The 18,611-nt window shown below is 39.0% G+C and overlaps 1 protein-coding gene across 1 annotated transcript in view; it reads right to left on the bottom strand.

Annotated features, from left to right (window-relative positions):
* The window catches only part of arid5b (AT-rich interaction domain 5B), a 106,397-nt gene that overhangs the window by 15,628 nt on the left and 72,158 nt on the right, over positions 1-18,611 (bottom strand). Inside the window, exons 5-8 of the mRNA XM_014470692.2 lie at positions 15,653-15,816; positions 12,367-12,643; positions 4,250-4,302; positions 3,107-3,204 (exon numbers count right to left, since the gene is read on the bottom strand). Of these exons, the coding sequence (XP_014326178.1) occupies positions 3,107-3,204; positions 4,250-4,302; positions 12,367-12,643; positions 15,653-15,816 (592 nt within the window). The remainder of the gene's footprint in view (positions 1-3,106; positions 3,205-4,249; positions 4,303-12,366; positions 12,644-15,652; positions 15,817-18,611) is intronic.

Here is an 18,611-nt window from a genome sequence, read left to right as displayed (position 1 = left end):
CAGCTAAAACTATTCCCCCGAATGGAAACTTGCTCGGCTTCAGCTGATCTCGCCCGCCCCTCCTTCCTGGTACACCTTCCTCTCTGTGTCAGCCCGATATTCACTGCAGTGCGTGGATATTATAGCTTTGTATTGATTCAGCATTATTTTTCCTCTCAGCTGCTTCATGGTGGCTGGAGAGGGAAAGGCCAGCGCAGCAGCAGTCACACCTCAGCACCTCCCATGTGAATTTGTTTCTTTTTTCTGCATTTCCAACAACTCCTCTTTACATCTTGCAGCCTGATGAACAAACGCGGCTTTTCCAACCCATGCGCTAGGAGTGATTTATAGACTGTACATAAACAGGATGAAGCCTGGCTTTTGTCGAAATCTTTTGGACAAAAGAACATTTAGGCTCACATTGCTAAATAAAACATACAGCAAACTAAACAACGTGCAGTATAGTGCAAATTTCTGAGAAAAGCCACTCCAGCTACTGTTGCCTGAGCTTGCAAAATCGCTTACAGCACGCAATCTTGACATAATCTGGAACTGCCTCTCGCTCTCACATGGCACTGCTGGCATCTTCACTGTATTACTGACAGGTGTGTGTGTGTGAATAAGTGTGTGTGAGGGCTTGCTGTTCGGGTGCTTGAACCTGCAACAGCGGCATTGATGGGGGGGGCCGGCCGCTGGGAGGAACGTCCCGCTCCTCTCCTCGAGCAACCGGTTAGCTCTTGCAGTAGAAGATGGTGTTTGGCATTTGTTTAACCTTGGGAAAGTGGCGATGTTGTGTTGTTAACTTTCTGCGTGGGTGGGCGTGTGCGTGTGCAGCATAATACCCATGCAGCTCCCTCAGGAGCGCATCCATATGCTTACTTTGGTTTGGTAATACCATCTGAGTGATTAAAATGTGGAGGTTCAAAATGCTGCAGTATCTGACTGGATGATTAAACGAATACATTACAGCTCTGTTTTCAGCTCGCAGCTTTTCCGTGCTTGGAGTGCGCGTTTCACTGAAAGCAAAGCTACTGTATGTTTATCCATGTAGGTCACTTAATAATTCAAAACACTGCTGTTATTTAGAGACGCTTAATCCTCTTTGGTCGGCTTGTGGATCAAAATCACACAAAATTACTGCGTATTCTTTTCTATAGGGGAACAAAACGGATCAATTAATTTCAAGACAACAGCTGAATCTCCTCCTCGGTTTTATTATTAGAGCTTAATGAAGAAACGCATTCCTTGCTAAATGAATGTAGCTTTCGTCTTTTCAAATTTAGGCACAGCGTCGGGCTTAGTACTTAACCCAAGGTTAATTTTTCTACAAACAACCTGAAGGACAGCCAGTCGACCTCCTGAACCCATAAATAATAATGCATTTAGAACTGCATGCATTATCAGCTCTCTGACACATTTGAAGCGCTGCTCTTCATGGTTATGGGCGCATTGACTTCCCTTGAACAAAATCAATAGTTGTCTTGTGGTGTTGAATAAAGCTCTGTGAAATCATCCTGGAAGCAAACTGAAAGAGAGTTCACTGCCCTTAAGGAAAAGCAAACTGTGCAGTGTGGGCACGTGTGGCAACAACAACATCTTGTTTTTCTTCTCAAATTAAGTGGAGAACACGCCATCACACGGGAGTTATTTGTACTTGAGATATGCACGGTGAACAAAATACAGATCGGTTTCAGTTCTTCAGCTTAAAATGTGAAGAGGAACGACTTTTAAGATTGTAAATTTATGGAGTCAGTTTGATCTTCTTGTGTTGCAGGTTTCCAAAGTGGATTTTTCAGATGGGTGTGGGACGGTCATAAATGGGTTTTGTCTTCGGGATATTTCTCTGTTGTGGTTTATTTGGTTTAACATAGCAAACCGGTTAAATGAAGAAGTGAAATAATATTATTTTTTTGTCTGCTGGTATCTGAGATTACGATGTGGGAAAGCCTTAAAACAAATAATCTTTCACAGCAGCGACTGAATTTCAGTGCAGAAAAATCCAAACATTATCTCAGTTAAAGCGTACAGAGAGGGGAATCTTTGATTAGTCCTCATCGCATAATTTCTCTCCAGAGTCCTCACTCCTTCCTTATGTTTCCTTCCCTTCATCTTAACCCCAAGTTTCCAACAGGATCCAGGTCTGAGAACTGAGATGATTGTGGAGAAAGGCTGACTTTGTGTCTGGTGAACCATCTAAGCCGTATAAATACACTAGATGTTACAGTCCAGACAATTAAATTAAATAGTTTGATAAAGGGTGAAGGCTCAAGCCTACCCTGCCAAGAAATATTAATCTGCGTGTCTTGTAATATAAACAACATATTCGGAATAGGGTGCTGTCAAACCAAAAACTAACACAACAATCCAAACAAAATGGTTACTAGTCAGGCATCAGTTCAAATTCTGTCTAATCTTTCCTTGTACACATTGAAAATGTATAAGTAAATCGCAATGTTCGACAATCTTTACATTGACTTATAAATTAGAACAGTGTCCAAGCAAAAGACCCAGCTGAGATTCATTCTCAGTGTTGGCACCAAATATTTAAAATATTTCAGAATCCATTAGTGCCATGCAGTTTACCAGACTGTCAAGAACTTCTGGAGTCAGGCCCAAAGCATCACAGATCCCCTGCTGTACATAACAGTGGAGATTACAGGGTTTTGTTTCCTTCACATATTCATCCCGAAAATGTTTTTTTTAATTATTATTCTGGCATGCTCAAATAACCAGAGGATATGTAGCCTCTAATGGTTGTTATGGAGAGTCCAAGATGCCACTCTTTTCTGCAGTTCTCTAAGGGAGAGCTTTGGAGATATTTTTGCTTCTCTTACCATCCTAATCACTGTGCATGGTGGCAAGATAAATACAGGAACTCATCCAGCCTTGTGCCCAGTAGCTAAAAAGAGATGGCCTCTGTTTTGCAATATATTTATACACCAGGGAAAACACAGATTACGAATTTAATGTCCCTAAACACAGATTAACAGATAAAAAAAGTGGCGAATAAATTATTAAAATACTTGAACTGCACTTATTTGAAAGGGGTTGTTAGACGATGATTTTGCAATGACATGTTTACCGGAGGTGCCAACAAGTGTGGAAAGTGTTGTAACTCCATGACTACCTTTCGTAGTGTCGCCGCGTACACGTGGCGGCGCTTGTGCTGCTGGGGTTTCCGCCTAACTCGTCGTATACGTGCTTCCACTGCCTGCGCACCGTGATCTGGAGGAAGAGACGAGAGGAAGAAACAAAAAGAGACATCAGCGGGCGAAGAATTTCACAAGTCTTAAACAAAAATATTTAGGGAAACCTCCCCCCCCCCAAAAAAAAAACACACGAATGGTTGGCATCATTTCAAGATCTCGGGGAGCTACCGAGCCACATTGTTCCAGTTATTAAATACTCAACACTCACAATAAGCCCAGTTAACAACCTGCTGTCAGTTGTTCGTGCTGTAATCCCCTATCCCGCAACAGATGGGAATAACGGGCGGGCTCCGTCATAAAACACCAAAACCCAAGCTGCCACTGAGCTAACAAAGCCTCAACATGAAACAAGAAATAATCAGAGGCAGATATGATGGTATTAAAAGGATATGAGCGCAGATTATATGAGCTGTATCCTCTTTAGGGCCTGCTCTGGCTATCTGTTTGGACAGCAGCGTACAGCCAACTAATGAAGAAACGAGCGTGAGCAACACATTTGACGAGCGAACATCAAACAGGTCGCACATGAGCAGTGGCTGAACAAACAGCAGGCAATCCTGCCAAGTTAACTGCCTCATTCAACCTTATTTCGGGCCCGCTTGGTTTCTCCCTGCAACACGTGCACACTGGCGAGCTGCGTGCGCGCTTCTCTCCACTTGATCTCCAACGTGGGAAAAAATGAGCGATTTATCCAATTTCATTCTGCTCTGCGCAGAACAGACGATCATGTGTTTTCCACACCGAGGGGGTTTTGAAACAACAGCACCATTTCGGCTAAAAGTGGCTCTGAGCAATACTTTCTTCTCGGGGAAAAATAGCAACTGACCTCACTGGGGTGAAAGGAGGGCAGAGAGAGAGAGAGAGAGAGAGAGAGAGAGAAAAGTGGAGGAGAAGACGGAGGGAAAGTGGAGGGGGAGAGGGACAGGTAAGGGACGGCATCAGAGGGAGAGATGTGTCAGAAACAGAACAAAAGAGGGCAAATATCTCAGGCAGGGAAACAGAATGAGAGGAGGAAAACTGGGAGGAGAGGGTAATATGTCGCCACATATGTGAATACTTACCAACTCATATCCTCCAAGTTTCTGAGCAGCTTGAAACATAGTCCAAAGGTTGACTGTGGGAGACAGAAGACAAACAAGGCAGTTAGAAACTCTGGGAAAGCTGAAACAAATGACATCATATACAGTCATTACACCAGAGGGAAGGAAACGACTTTTATGATCCCCGTAGTCAAGAAAAAAGCTATAAAAACACAATGTAAAATCACATCATTACAAATTTGAGCCTTTAATAATTGTCAGCGATTATATCCTCGGCCAGGACGTTTTGTTTTTTAACAGAGGGACAGACAGAGATAACAGGAGAACGCAGGCCTGGCCATCAAGACACACAGAGGTTTTAAGCAATCGTGGTCAAAAACTGCTAAAGCTTTCCATCATCTCATTATTGTCATTCAAAGTTCTTTTTAAAAAAGCCAATAAGAGCGCTGAAAGTTTTCTGTTAACTTCTGGAAAGCAGGCTGACAAATCTGTATGGAAAACAAAGCTTTGTAATAATTTGTGATAAAAATTCATAATGTTTTTTTTTTTGTAGAACGGGTGTGCTAAACTCATTCATGTCAAGTCACAAACGTCCTTAAAGGGCCGGTTGTGGCAGAATGTATTGATGAAACGGTTAAAACGTAAATAAACATGTCTCTGGATTTGATGAGTACTTCTTAAAGTTAAATGATATTAAGGAACTTTTGCCAGTAATGGTATTTGGCAGTGGACAGATAAAAACTGCTTTGATTTGATTGATAAAATATTTAAGCGCACAGCTTTGATGTTGAAGGTTGTATTTTTGTAGCCCTACTATGGAGTCTAGAGGAGCACATAAAATGTTATGGTAGGCCGGATGTGGTGCAGAAAAAAAGAGCACGGTAATGGCAGAGTTATTTGGGAAACACTGCAGTGCATAGCAGCATGCTGAGTAGCCTATATTTTTGCAAATTAGCAACAAAAACAGGCATGCAGACTTTTATAACTGAATTTTTCATAATGACTTACTCAACACCTTATATTTAACTTTCTTAATAATGCAACCAAACTAAATACAACTTTGTCAATTTCAGTGTAGACAGTGACATTTAACGTTGTGTCTCCGGTATCTATACACGCTGCCATGGTGACGGAGCTAAAAGTGGATGAGGCAACAAGAGCGTTTTGATTTTATTTCCCCCAAACATGCATGAAGCCATTTTGAGAAGCAGCAAGTCTAGAGTAATGGTAAGGCAATAAAAGTAGGAGATAGAAGCAATCAACAAATCAAACATCCCTGCTGAGACTTTGATTGACTGATATTTGTGGGAGTTCTTTGTTTTAATGTATGGAGTGGGAGGGCGTGGTCTGATCACCAGTCTATTGGTTGTTGTGTCTATAAGTTACCTTATTTCTGCTGAAGGAGTATAAAAGAATGTTCTTCATTTTGCTAAAATAAAGAACATGTCTCATCCTGACAAAGACATTTTTTAGCTGCAGCCTGCAGGTAGGAACGAAAAGCCATTAAAAGCATCAAAGGCTTTGCAAAATGCTCAAACTTCTGTTTGAACTAATGCAAATTAATTTGCATCGATTTTTCCCACCAAACAAACCCTGACAAGCCACATTATAAATACATGTCTTGTGTAATATTTCTGCCTAAAAATAGCTCACAGAGAGTCTTCAAATGGCTTTCTCTCTCTCCCTCTCTTTTTAAAGGAAATACTTCCCACGAACAAAGAAGCACAAGTTCATTGAGGGACGTTTCGTGGCAATGACATTTGTATTTGCTTTCTGTAACATCATTGTTTAACATTTTTATATGAAGGCCTATAAATAAGAAAAGGGAGGCTTCGCCCAGGGAAAAATCCATCAAAATTCAATCTGTGCGTACACAAAGCCTTGCATTTGTCAAAATGACATTTTCCTATCTCCGCATTTGACAGCATTGATTTTTTTCTCTCTTTCCCTCCTCTCTGCGACCGTTGTCAATGCTCGGGTGGAATAACAAAGGGAGCCGGGTAGGTTTTTCTGTTTGAACTGAGCACGCTGGCGCATTGTACTCTCCGACTGTGGAAACAGAAAGATGGTCTATTTAACTCGCTTGTTACGCATCGACTGTAATTACCGCAGCCGCACACAGGACTGGGAGGGGACGGGAACACAAAGGCAATGAGGGAACATGCCTTTTCTTAGATGTCTTGTCATTAGTAATTTCTTTTCTTAATTCCCCTCTGTTTGGCAGGGGCAATTATCACTGAGATAAGGATGACAAAACAGGAACACAATGCAGCCTCGGTGACACACCGATGGCACGGCAATTAGACAACAAGGCTGAAAGAGGGAGACAAATTGGAACTGATGTTCACAATCACGTGCAGATGTCTAAGACCAGGAAACACACACGCAGACATACACACTAACTGGTTAATGTCATAAAATACACACAACTGCTTTTTGTGTAAGCGCTCCAGTTCACAGTGTCTTGTTACCTTTCACCACTTCATCTGCACACATGTGGCCTTAAGGCAGCAGCTGCTCAGCAAAACACAATAAGCGACAATAACAAAGGCAGAATGACTTAGAAATTGAACTGCAGCCACTGTTGTCACATTTATATCAGGTTGTTGAAAACGACTGCACTGGGGTTTCGCAGAATCAACTATTGCTTTGGAAATTAATTTTAAAGCAGAAACGGACAGGCGATTTCCCAGTTAGGCATGAGTCGCTTACTGATATCAAGGAGCGGCAAGGATTAAGCTTAAATTTTCTATCTTGTGGTTTTAAGATCTTGTTAAAGAGATGCCAGAGGAGGTGCTGAAGTGACAGCAGATTTTTCAGTTCGGTGGAGCATGGAGTAATGTTGAGTTCCCCCTTCCCAACCTGTTGCTGCACACTGTCGACTGCTTCAGAGATTTCTGTCTTTTCTGGAAATATTTCTAATTGCAAAAACAGAAAACAGTTGGCAAGCTCCAACCATTATGTCTCCTCTTAACCAGCTAATATCAGCTTGTTATACTCTAATAACGATAAAGAGCACAATGACAAAATAGGCATAACATCCTCCATGTTGCCAGGAAAATAATTCAGACTATTTACAAAGTGTAAAGATGGTATGTTTGTCTTGAGTCAATAAAGATTACTCGATTCAATAATCTGCTAAATCTTTCAAGCAAAACCCCAAATACAAGTCAGACATCCCAAAATGATTCACATCACTGGCACATTCAGATTTAAATAAATCTTAAGTAATATTTCAAATTTACCAACATGTTTCTTCTGACTTGAAATAAAAACTGATATTTTTGTCCAGGCAGAATCCTGAATTTAATCGGATTGAAAATTTGTATCTTGTGACAAAAGGGGAAAAATAGGAAACAAAATTGTGAAAACATGCAAAAGGTTGGTCAGGACTTATAAGGCGGCTGCTGTTTATGTCAATAAAAATGTTTATAGAATATTGAGTAGGTTATAAATAAATAGAAAATGTAAAATGACGCTATTTATAACCATTAAGTCGTTGTTACTTTTGTTTCTCTGTAAAGAGAGTCAGAACATAAAGGCATAATGTTCTCTCCAATAAGTCAATGTCCTTTCTACATATATCCAACTTGTTTTATTACTAACATAACAATAAATAAATGTGGGAGATAAAATTAAATCTGCAATAATCAGTTTGTTGTAATATTTTAGCTGCAATAATTGTTGCTTTCTCGCTTTTGTCTGAAGTTATTTTAGTAGTGCCATGATGTTGTGAAGCTGTAGTAATTGTTATTCAAGGTTACATTGCGAAGCCGTGGCTATAGTGGTTTCATCATGGAGCTTTTCTGTTCAGCACTTGCATCTCGGAATCTAAAAATCTGCAGTGCAAAACATTTTTACTTTTTCTCCCCATCTTTTTTTTCTGCCAACTGGCAAGAAAACAGCATTTTAATCTCCAGGAGAGAGAAATAATTAGCTGCAGCTGAAAGAGCTGATAATAGAGCTGTTGTTTACTGCCACTTTCAAGAGAAAAATGTAAATGAAAAAACAAACTCTAGCCTGTATCCTCTTCTGGTTTTTTTTTCTTCTTCATTTCAGCTTCTAATACTTTAATTTTGCTTTTATGTTCCAGGCCAACCGGTCACACATAAGCAACTCTACTCGAGGATGTGTAATGCATACAAACCCAGAAGTGAAATATAAATTTAGTATGAGAGTGAGGCGAGGGAAAACAGGCAGGCGTGTTGTCGAGCCAGCAGTATTCGTATTACAAGGTTTTACAATAAGTTACAAGCCATTTGTGGTGAACGTAGATTGAAGTGAATTATGCTGGGAACTGCAGGAATAAGACTGTAGCTTTTACTCCGGCTTCAGATTTAAACGGATACAAGAGTAATTCTGGTAGAATCATTTAACCATCTGTTGCTTTGTTAAACTCCAAGAAAACTTCAGAAAAAATATTATTGCTCCAAAGCGACTAAAATAGGAGAATTTCAGTTTCCATTACATCAAAGAGACCCCTTTGATCCCTTACTGCATTTGTTGAAAGAAAAAATATGAAACTGGCAGCTGATTATATCTGAGAGTTTGCATTAATTGTGACGTGGCCCCCCACCCCACCCCCAACCCCTTACATGTGCCGATGTGTGCTCGCTGCCAAGGACGAAGTTTAAACAGCATGATTTTACCATTTAATGAGGGCTCTTGCTTATGATGTGTCTACTTTTGAGATTCAGAGCATGTGCTGTATGTAAAGCAGTTGGCGAGCGGCCCTCGACTTTATTCCGAGCTCAAACAGAGAAATGCCAGCTGAAAGTAGAGAGTGTGTAATGCTCCGACGTCTTCATCTCTCCATCTCGTCTGAAACAGTCACGACCTATTTAAGCCACAACATGTTGGCAGCTACGATGACAGGACTGTCAAAATACTGTGGTGGTGTTAGCTAAGACCAACATGTAATAGTTTAGAGTAATGAATGATGCAACGCTGCAGTGATAAAACAATTTGATATACAGTTGAATCTATAACAATTTGCATGTAATTTAATATATATGTCTGAGAAAACATTAAGTCAACATTCAAAAACAGTAATTGACATTTAAAAATATACTCAAACAAGATGGCATGCAAATTGTTGCCATAACAACCACTCCTACAATCCTCTTGTTATTGACAACTCCCACAGAGTCAGAAAGATCCAAGGAAGCTTGGATTCAACATGTTGGACTTTAGCAACGGCGGTGTTGCTAAGCTAGTAGTTACAATAGTTGACATTATTGCTGATGCTAACTTAGTGAAGGCATAAAATGTTACTAAGTAATGGATTTTTAAAATCTAATCTAACACAGCAGTGTGCATCCCTTATTGACAACCACAGCAAACATTTTCCATTTATTGGAAACAAATATTTCACGGTTACACCTCAGCTTGTTAGCAAGTTTAACTTTAGCATTAGCATTACTGGCAAAGAATTTAGACACAAAATGTTACTAAAAAAGCAATTTAAAAACTTTTAATATCTATTCTAACATGGTGTCTTGAAAGGTTTACATGACAGCCACAGATAGGATGTGCTATTCATTGGCAGCAAGAACCTCAAAGTTAACGAGCTGGGCTTGCTAGCAAGTTTGACTTTAGCATGAGCACTGACACTGAACTAAATAAAAATTTAAATCTTTCTCCAACACAGAAACGTCCTCAACTGCAAATCTAATAACAGTTTTACAGCTTTTAGTAAGATGATTTATTCAACCATATAACAAACCATGTAGAAACTTAAATTCAGTTTTGTTCATTCAGACTTTTAGGATAAATTATGTTTATATTTCTTATGATAATTTGTTTATTTGGATAAAAATGATTACTAATTAAATCTCCAATGCCTACAAATTTGTTATATTGGACTATACTAAAGCCTTCTTTTAAATTTGCATATCTAATTGCAGTTAAGGACTTTAGGGTGTGGAGAGTTAGTTGGGCAGCTGGAGTGGAGCCACACAGTTTTTTGACCTCTCTCGCTTTACTCTTTATTATTTTGTGGAAAAGTAACATTTGTACCGTTTTTATTTCTGAAGTAAACCGTTTAACTTTATCAAGAGAATCCTGTCTGGGTTTTTTGTCGTTTCGTCATCAAGTGGACGGGATGGGAAAGACGGAGAGCGTCAAGCTTATAGCTTCATTATTTAGGAACCTACAAACCATATAGGCATAAAGACTTAATTACACAGATGAATGAGAACAGCAGTGTATTGAACCAATGGCTTCCAACCAAAATGTCAAATCTGTAATCAAAATAAATCCGTAAATGTTAGCATTTAGCCATTATTAAGCTTTCAAACAAATATGTTCAACTGAAATTGAAAACATTCTTATGACTAAAATTTAACACATTTAGCAATGCAATAAACATCTACTAAATATATTTGTAGTTCACAAGTGATTATTGCATGGTGTTCTGCTCTCTCTAGAGCAGGGGTCTCAAACTCCAGTCCTCGAGGGCCGCAGTCCTGCAACTTTTAGATGTGCCTCTGCTGCACCACACCTGAATAGAATAATTAGGTCGTTAGCAAGGCTGGGAGAACTGATCTACACAAGGAGGAGGTAATTAAGCCATTTCATTCCAGTGTTTTGCACCTGTGGCACATCTAAAAACTGTAGGTCTGCGACCCTCGAGGACTGGAGTTTGAGACCCCTGGTCTAGAGTAACCCAGTTATGCTATAACAAGCTGATATTAGTTAAATAATTAGTCAGAAGTTAACTGCATTACATTAATGATAAAAGAATGTTTCACGAGGTGAAATATTTCCAAATAGCCAAACTTGTCTTTCTAACAAGTTCAGTAAAAGTTTTGCCGTTTTCTTGCAGCCAGAAAAAGCTCTAGTCAATCTGTGTCTTTTTTAAATAACTTTTAAGAGAAAGTAATAGACTGTAGAACTGGTACGATAGAAAATTTGATGAGTTTTGATGTTACTTTTAAAAACCTTGCTTAAATAATTCCCGCCTAGTCAACATACATCACTCTCCCTTTTCCACCTCTCATTAATTTACAGGAGCCGTTCCATCTTGAATAGTTAAATCCTGCGCGGTTCCCTTAGCATCACTGCTAATGTGCATTCCTTCCTTGAATAAAAGACTTTAAAAAAAAAAAAACAATCTGGGATGAGAGCTGGCATTCTCAAGTGCCTTTCCTCAAGATCAAACACCTTAAACAAACACGTTTTTTTTCTTTCCTCCAGTTTCAAGAGACCAGAAAGAGCACGCTCTTTATGATGTTTACGTGCAGGTTTTCTCCTCTCGGCCCCTCTGCACTTCAAGTGCAAGCTAAGCATCCGACCTATATTAGAGATCTTTCATCTCGGCCAGACGTGTTTCCCATACATGTGATGTTCTTCTACCGCCTCTTTAAGGGCGTTTTTGGTCTTCACAGGAAAACCTTTTGACAAGAGTGAGGAGATGTTCTGTCTTACATGAAAGCTGGGTAAAATGTGTCCTGACAGAAAGCCTCCTGAGTTTTTTTTTTCTCTTTTCTTTACAAGTTGTTGTATGCATTGTTTCTCCTCTAAGACTTTTATTCCCTCAGTTTATAATTGAGGCAGAGGGATTATTTTCTTTATCCCCAACAGTCATAGATTCTTCTTACTTTTGCCATAATGTCTGCAGTCATTGGATTTGTCTTTATTTACTCTCCTAAAGCTCTAAACCTCTGTGTAGAATAAAACCTAAATGATGATTTGTGTGTGTATGTGTGTGTGTGTGTGGGGGTGTGTGTGTGTGTGTGTGTGTGTGTGTGGTGGACAGTTTAAGTAATATGCGGTTGGAGAAGTTGAATAAAATCCACACAGGGTTTATGCTGGCCATGTTTCACTCTCATGCTCAAACTGGAATGAAAAGCAAATGATTTGATATTCTTACTCTAAACTGTGAGATATTTTCTAACTCTTTAAGGTGTTTTCTGCTACTTTTATTCTCGTGTCTGACGTACAGTTGTTTTTCTGACTGTTTCTAACCGCCTCTCAGCTCGCTAACCTTCCCCACCGGCAATGTTACGACCTAAATTTTCAAAATACCCCGTATAAACCTACCCACACATTACTTTACCTCTTCTTCTACAGTAAAGAGTGCTCCTTTGTTTAAATGCTGCCAGAGAGGGAATAAGAGAGTAAGTTGCGCTGCTCACTCTGTTTGAAGCCGAGGAAGGGGATCCTCTCTATGGGCGTGTCTCGTTCTTTCATGTACTTGTAGAGCTCTACCAAGAAAGCCTGCTCCTCCGCGCGGCTCTCCTCTGAAGTATCCTCATCTTTCCTCTCTTCCTTTTTCTCACTCCTCTCCTCCTTGTCCTTCTCCTTTCCTCTCTCCTTCTCCTCAGGTGAGGACTTCTTACTGAGCCCGGCGGGCCTTTGTTTGCCCGGCGTGGTTAGTTTCCCATTGGGTACCGTTTTACAGCCGGGCTTGACCTGCACGGACAGAGCACAAGGAGGGCGCGGATGCGATTAGAGGGAAGCTGAAACCAGAATGAGAGGGTTATTTAAATGAGGTCAGACAGCTGTATGTGAGATGTGTTGGGATCAAAGCATAAACAAATATTCTTCGTGGCCACATGATTCATGTTCTCATCACTGAAAAGCCAACGATGAGTTTAACTAATATTGATTTTTAACTCTGAAAGGTTGCAGGGATGCACGGACAGGTCGGCTGGGGTTGATTTTTAGCTTGGCTAGATTCAAACTTCCTAACTTTTCTCAATGCAGTGAATGCACCATACGCTCGTCCAATCACTGGACCTCCAAGGACATGTAGCTTTTTGAAGTTATCCAGTCATCGTCATTTTGTAACCTATGAAAATAGATAATAATGTGGCCTTTTAAGCCACTAAGCAGTATCCAAACTCAGCCTAAACACTGAGACCTGCCTTTCACCCAGATTTAGATATCATATTTTATGTTGACATTTTTGCACCTTTCACTTTTTAAATTCAATTTCTCTTTAATTGCACAACTTTTTATGTTTTGTTAATCATAAATTTGCTTGGGATAATCAGGTCACCCGTGGACTTGTACGACCGCGTGTTAGGGCCACATTCAGATCAAATAGAAAAACAAATTACAAGAATAAAGTCATAAAATCAAGAATAATAAAGTCGTAATTTTACAAGAATAAAATCATTTGAGAATAAAGGTGAAATAATATGATAATAAAGTCATAACATTACGAGTATAGTTGTAATATTAATATTAGGAAATTAGGCATAATATTTTGACTTTATCGTCATAATATTATAACTTTATTCCAACAATTTTATGACTTTATTCTAGAAATTGTATTTTCTTACTTTCTTATTGTGTCTCTAATACGCTGACATACTTTATAAAAAATCGGAATTGGCTAAAATGATTATTTACTGGTCAGAACTTTAATAAAATCATAAACGGACCACAAAACTCTGATCGGTGCACCTCTTCCAGCAAGTCTGGAAGAATAAGATGTTCAGCTGAAACTGAAAAACATATAAATATCTTTTTTTTTCTTCATTATACTTGTGCAATGATCTCACTTGTTTTAAACAATTGTTGCTGTATTTACAATACTGCTTCCTTCTAATGGAAACTCATAAAATAAGATACACATCTTGTTCCTCTGCAGGATCATGTTGTGCTTGTTTTAAAGACTATTATGTGTTTCAGGGAAGGAGAAAGGACAGGAGAGAAAGGAGTGCTGTTCTGAAACAGATGCTATCAAATCTAATAAAACAATGAAAAAAAAAGTTGTTCTAAAGGCTGCTTTGCAGAGGAGATAACAAAAGAGAAAATAGCAAATAGTTAAAACAAACAAAACAAACAAACAAAATCAGCAATCTATCTTTTCAAACATGAAAATACTAAACATTCCCAGGCTACAAATCATCACTTGCGCTCCTCTTATGACAGATTATGTCATTCCTTTTGTGTAACAAGTGGCCTTCGGAGTCACATGTTTCCCTGCGTGCGCTGGTGGTTGTTACAGTGCACTGCACCGCTGCTGCGTGGGTCACAGCGGGTTGTTTGGGAAAACTGAAACGTGGTGGCCTCGTTCTGCAGCCCGAGATAAAAAAAAACAACAAAAAACGACCACCTGGAAAACAGTATGCTGGCAACAACGAGGTAAGCCTTTAAGCCAGAGCCAGAGGACAAACATTACTGCATTATACTACTACTAATAATAATAATAGCTGTAATGGTGTACGTAATCATGTTGATAAACATTTATGAGTTCTTCCCATCTAGGGCAAATATATGCACAATGAACCTTTATATAATGTCTTGCAAATGTGATGAGTCATTCCTCGTTTTATTATATTTTGCTTCCAAGTATCCAGACTTTGTGTAATATTAATTAGCAGCTTTCTTAAGGACAAAGATGTTGTTGGGGGTTTTTTTCAATTGCAATTGCGCTGTTGCTAATTTTCGGTCCGGTGAATGACCAATGTGACGGAGGCATGTCAGTCATTCAGGTATAAAAAAAACTCTTAAACTCGGGGGATAAATTAGTGTTGTGTCATAATATGACAAGAAATTTAAGTTTATTACACTGGGTTACAAAAAATATATTTTCGGAAGTTGTCTATGTTTTTACGACTGAATCAGGACTATTTTGCACAGCTGAATCAAAAAATGACATCCATTTTTTTCAGTCAGGTCAGGTTTTTATTCTAATTTGATTTAGAGAAATCCAATCCTCTGACTAAATCGATGACATTTTTGTGACATTATCAATTCGTTTCCGTTAATATTTCTCATCCAAACAAAGTTTTAGGAGAAAAAAAAAAGTTTCCCACCAGAGTGTATTAAATTAAATGTTACAAACTTTCTGTAAATTGACTAATAAACACTGATAAGGGTAAGAACATGTAATTTGAACATTACGTCTTCGTTGTGCAAAATTCTCCGTCTCTTTTCTGTCCTGATGGAATCATCACTCATTGATCCCAGATTATCAGAAAACTGATCCAGATGTGAGAGCATTTTGATGCTCATGTTGCATTCATAGCTCAGAAAGTTGACCTGATGGAGCAAAACCAATGTGATTTTAACAACTGAAAAACCCCAGACAGTTTTTTGGCTGTTGGCCAGCGTTCTCAGTAATATTTTGTTGTTAGCAGTCCAACACAAAGAGAAGTGGATCACAGTATGAACAAAATAATGCATCTCTCAAATCTTGCGTCAAAATTTTGATTAATTTTAGTCTAAAGGTGATTTAAATAATATATTATACTATATATCTATATACTCTTATAGAAGAACTTTAAAGCTCTCTGTGCTGCATTGATGTAACCAAGAGAGAAATTAATGGTTGTTTAAAATCCCATCACACGTCTTTCTTTTGCTCGGCTTTTGTCTGCCACCCTGCATCTAACAACACGTCAGTCCGTTTGGCAATCAGTGAGGTTATATCGCAGGTTACTCAATGCACAGCTTATCTTATCTCACCTTGGTTGCAGTTTTGCTCTCTGGGCTCAAGGGGTCCGGAGCCGCCACAGCTGCAGAACCCTGGGTCGACCCCGACGAGCCCTGACCTGGAGCTTGACCCTGGGTGTCCCTCCTCTGAGAGATGGAAAGCTTCTTCTTTCGAGGTCGCCCCTTCAGGTTCGGAGCTGAGGGAGAACAGAAAGACAAGATGAGATTTATCTATTTAGGCCGGAAATAAATCACACCACCTAGTGTGATATCTTTTTTTTTTTACCATGGTGTAGCAACACCCCCATTGTTGTGTATAAGCTGCTGTAAAAAAAAAAAAAGAACAGCTTTTGCGTTTTTTATTTGTCAGAGTTAAATGTTTAAGCTCATCAAAAACTGTTAATGTGAGACAGAGATAACTCGAGGAAATACTGTTTGCGATTGCTCTTTAAACCTCATAAAAACTTATTTCACTCTCAAGCGCAGCAGCAATGAGTCTTTTACAACATGATTTTAGGAAGTTTGGCTGGGTGTCTTCTTTGCAAAAAAAATTTTTCAATTCAGCCTCTGGAGGCCACCACACCACCTCTCAATTAGATTTAAGTTTGAACTTTGACTAGGCCATTCTAAATCACTTTTCAGAGCCATTCAGATGTGTAACTGCTAGTGCACTTGAAATGTAGGTCATGAACTAATGAACTTGGGGAACTCGTGGTTCCATCAATCATGGCACGCTGACCAAGTCCAGAAGCAGCGAAACCAAACATTAACACCCATTTGTACGATGCTCCGTCTCTTAAATGTTGTGTTAGTTTTTACAGGCAGATGTAACAGGACAGAAACCTCCCAGAAAGTTCCACTTTTGTCTTGCCAGAACGCAGAACATTTCTTCCCAAATGTCTGAATGTTGTTTTGCAAATGTGAGACGAGACTTTATGTCGTTCTGGGTCAGCAGTGGCTTTTAGCGCCGGTTCTTTCCTATAGAAGCCATCTTTCTTGTTGTGGAATCACATTGAGAGTCCTCTGTGTGATTCGCTTCACTGCAAAACACTCAAATCTTACCAAGTATTTTTGGTCTAGTTTCTAGTGCAAATATCTTAGTAAACTTGACATAAGACAAAAACTAACTAACAAGTAACTTTTTGGTAGGATATAAAAGCTTGTTTTAAGTAAATAATTTCTTAATATTGATGAAAAAGTTCTTGCTCTAACGGCAGATTATTTAACTTACAAGACATTTTTTCTATGTTAGAAGTTCATTTATCTGCCATTGAAGCTAGCACTTTTTCATCAAAATAAAGAAATTATTTACTTAAAACAAGCTTCTGTATCTTACTAAAGAGTTACTTTTAAGTTAGTTTGTCTTATTTCAAGTTTACTAAGATATTTCCACTAGAAACTAGACAAAAATACTTGGTAAGATTGTGTGTTTTTGCAGTGTTGAGTTCAAAATCCTTATAATTGACTTCATAACCATTTTGACACTGCAAAATGTCGCGTTTGGATGTCTTTGTTTTTTTTCTGAATTTCTTTAGATTGGGACATAATTTGTTGAGATTTATTAGCCTATTTCATTTTGTCATACAAGTTCTAGCTACGTTCGGTGCGGATCTGAAGGTCGGGTGGAGCTTGTGAAATTGACCTAAAAAAATTTAATCGAGGGGAAAGTTTGTTTTTTGGACAGCTGAAGGATGGTTTCAGGAGCACCTTAAAAATAAAAACTGTCTTAATTTTTTATTTTTTGGCAAGAAAAAAAAGATACTAGATGATCTGAAACAATTAAGTGTGACCAAAACACAAGCACAAAATAAAGCTCAACACGTTTTTTGCAGCACTGTTTCACAGAAACAATAAAACAAACAGAACATTTGTCACGAGAAATATGTTTCCTAAAAGCGAAAGTTGACTTTAAGCTGAAAAAAAAAACAAAAAAAAAAACACACAAGGCAATGACAGAAACATTTACAACCAGAAAAAGGAACTTCACTGACCTGCTAGCCTGTAGCTAATTATTTCTAAACTGGATTAGTGCTGAAAGGGGTAACAAGCTGCCAGATCGCTCAAATGTGCTTGTAAACGTGACCCTCGAGTTTAATTTGAGTCAAGAAGAGAAAATGAACTCTTGCTGAAAGTTTTAAAGCACATATAATACCGAATGAGGGCGTGAAAACAGCCAAGCAGAATAATGCAAATGACAGCCGCTGGTTAACCAACAACCCACAAACGAGAAGAAGCATCCAACAGTTACTATAAACAGGACTATTTCATGGAGAAGCCAAATTCCTACCACAACATACATAACACGACAAACATTCTGCTTTGTTTCTTTCTTATCATCGCATCATAAAACATCAGCCTGAACTGCAGCACTTTGGAAGCTCTGATGATTGCGGCTCTATGTTTGGTTTTCTCTGATTAGTCTCCCCAACACAGTTAATTAAAAACACATGAACCTGCCTGATAGGAGCTCTTTGTTTGAAAAGCTGGCAGACATAATTGCTCAGTTCACATTACACACACAATAAAGTATTTAAACTCTCCAAGTCCTTTGAACACCCACGTTTATGTCAACCGGCAATTGTAATGTAACGTCTTGGCAGAGCGAGTCGCTCGGATGCAACAACGCCAGCGGAGATAAGCTCCGAGGAGAGAAACAGAAAGAAAAAGAGGCAAACTTCAAATGATCCAAGTTCAGTCACGTATTTCTCTGTGTCAACATTACCCACCTCCCTCCTTTGCCTTTTTTTTTTTTTGTGCATGCTCAATGACAGCTTTACCCCGTCCAAGGTTGTTCTCTGCCAAAACGGCTCTGATTATTTTAGTCGGAGCGAATTCTCTTCAAGAACAAAAACCGCTTCAAATAGCAGCGGAGCCAAATAAAATGTTAGAGTCATTAAAAGGCTAAAAGGCTCTGGACTCGGCAGCCCGACGTGTTGTTATTATCACAACCGCTAAGGCTGTGGAAAAACAGCGTGGGGAAAATTCCAAGGAC

The sequence above is a fragment of the Xiphophorus maculatus genome, chromosome 22 (assembly GCF_002775205.1).
Source record: "Xiphophorus maculatus strain JP 163 A chromosome 22, X_maculatus-5.0-male, whole genome shotgun sequence".
NCBI classification, from domain to species: Eukaryota; Metazoa; Chordata; class Actinopteri; order Cyprinodontiformes; family Poeciliidae; genus Xiphophorus; species Xiphophorus maculatus.
Note: the sequence above shows the minus strand (reverse complement) of the source record. Positions and strands in the feature narration are given on the sequence as shown.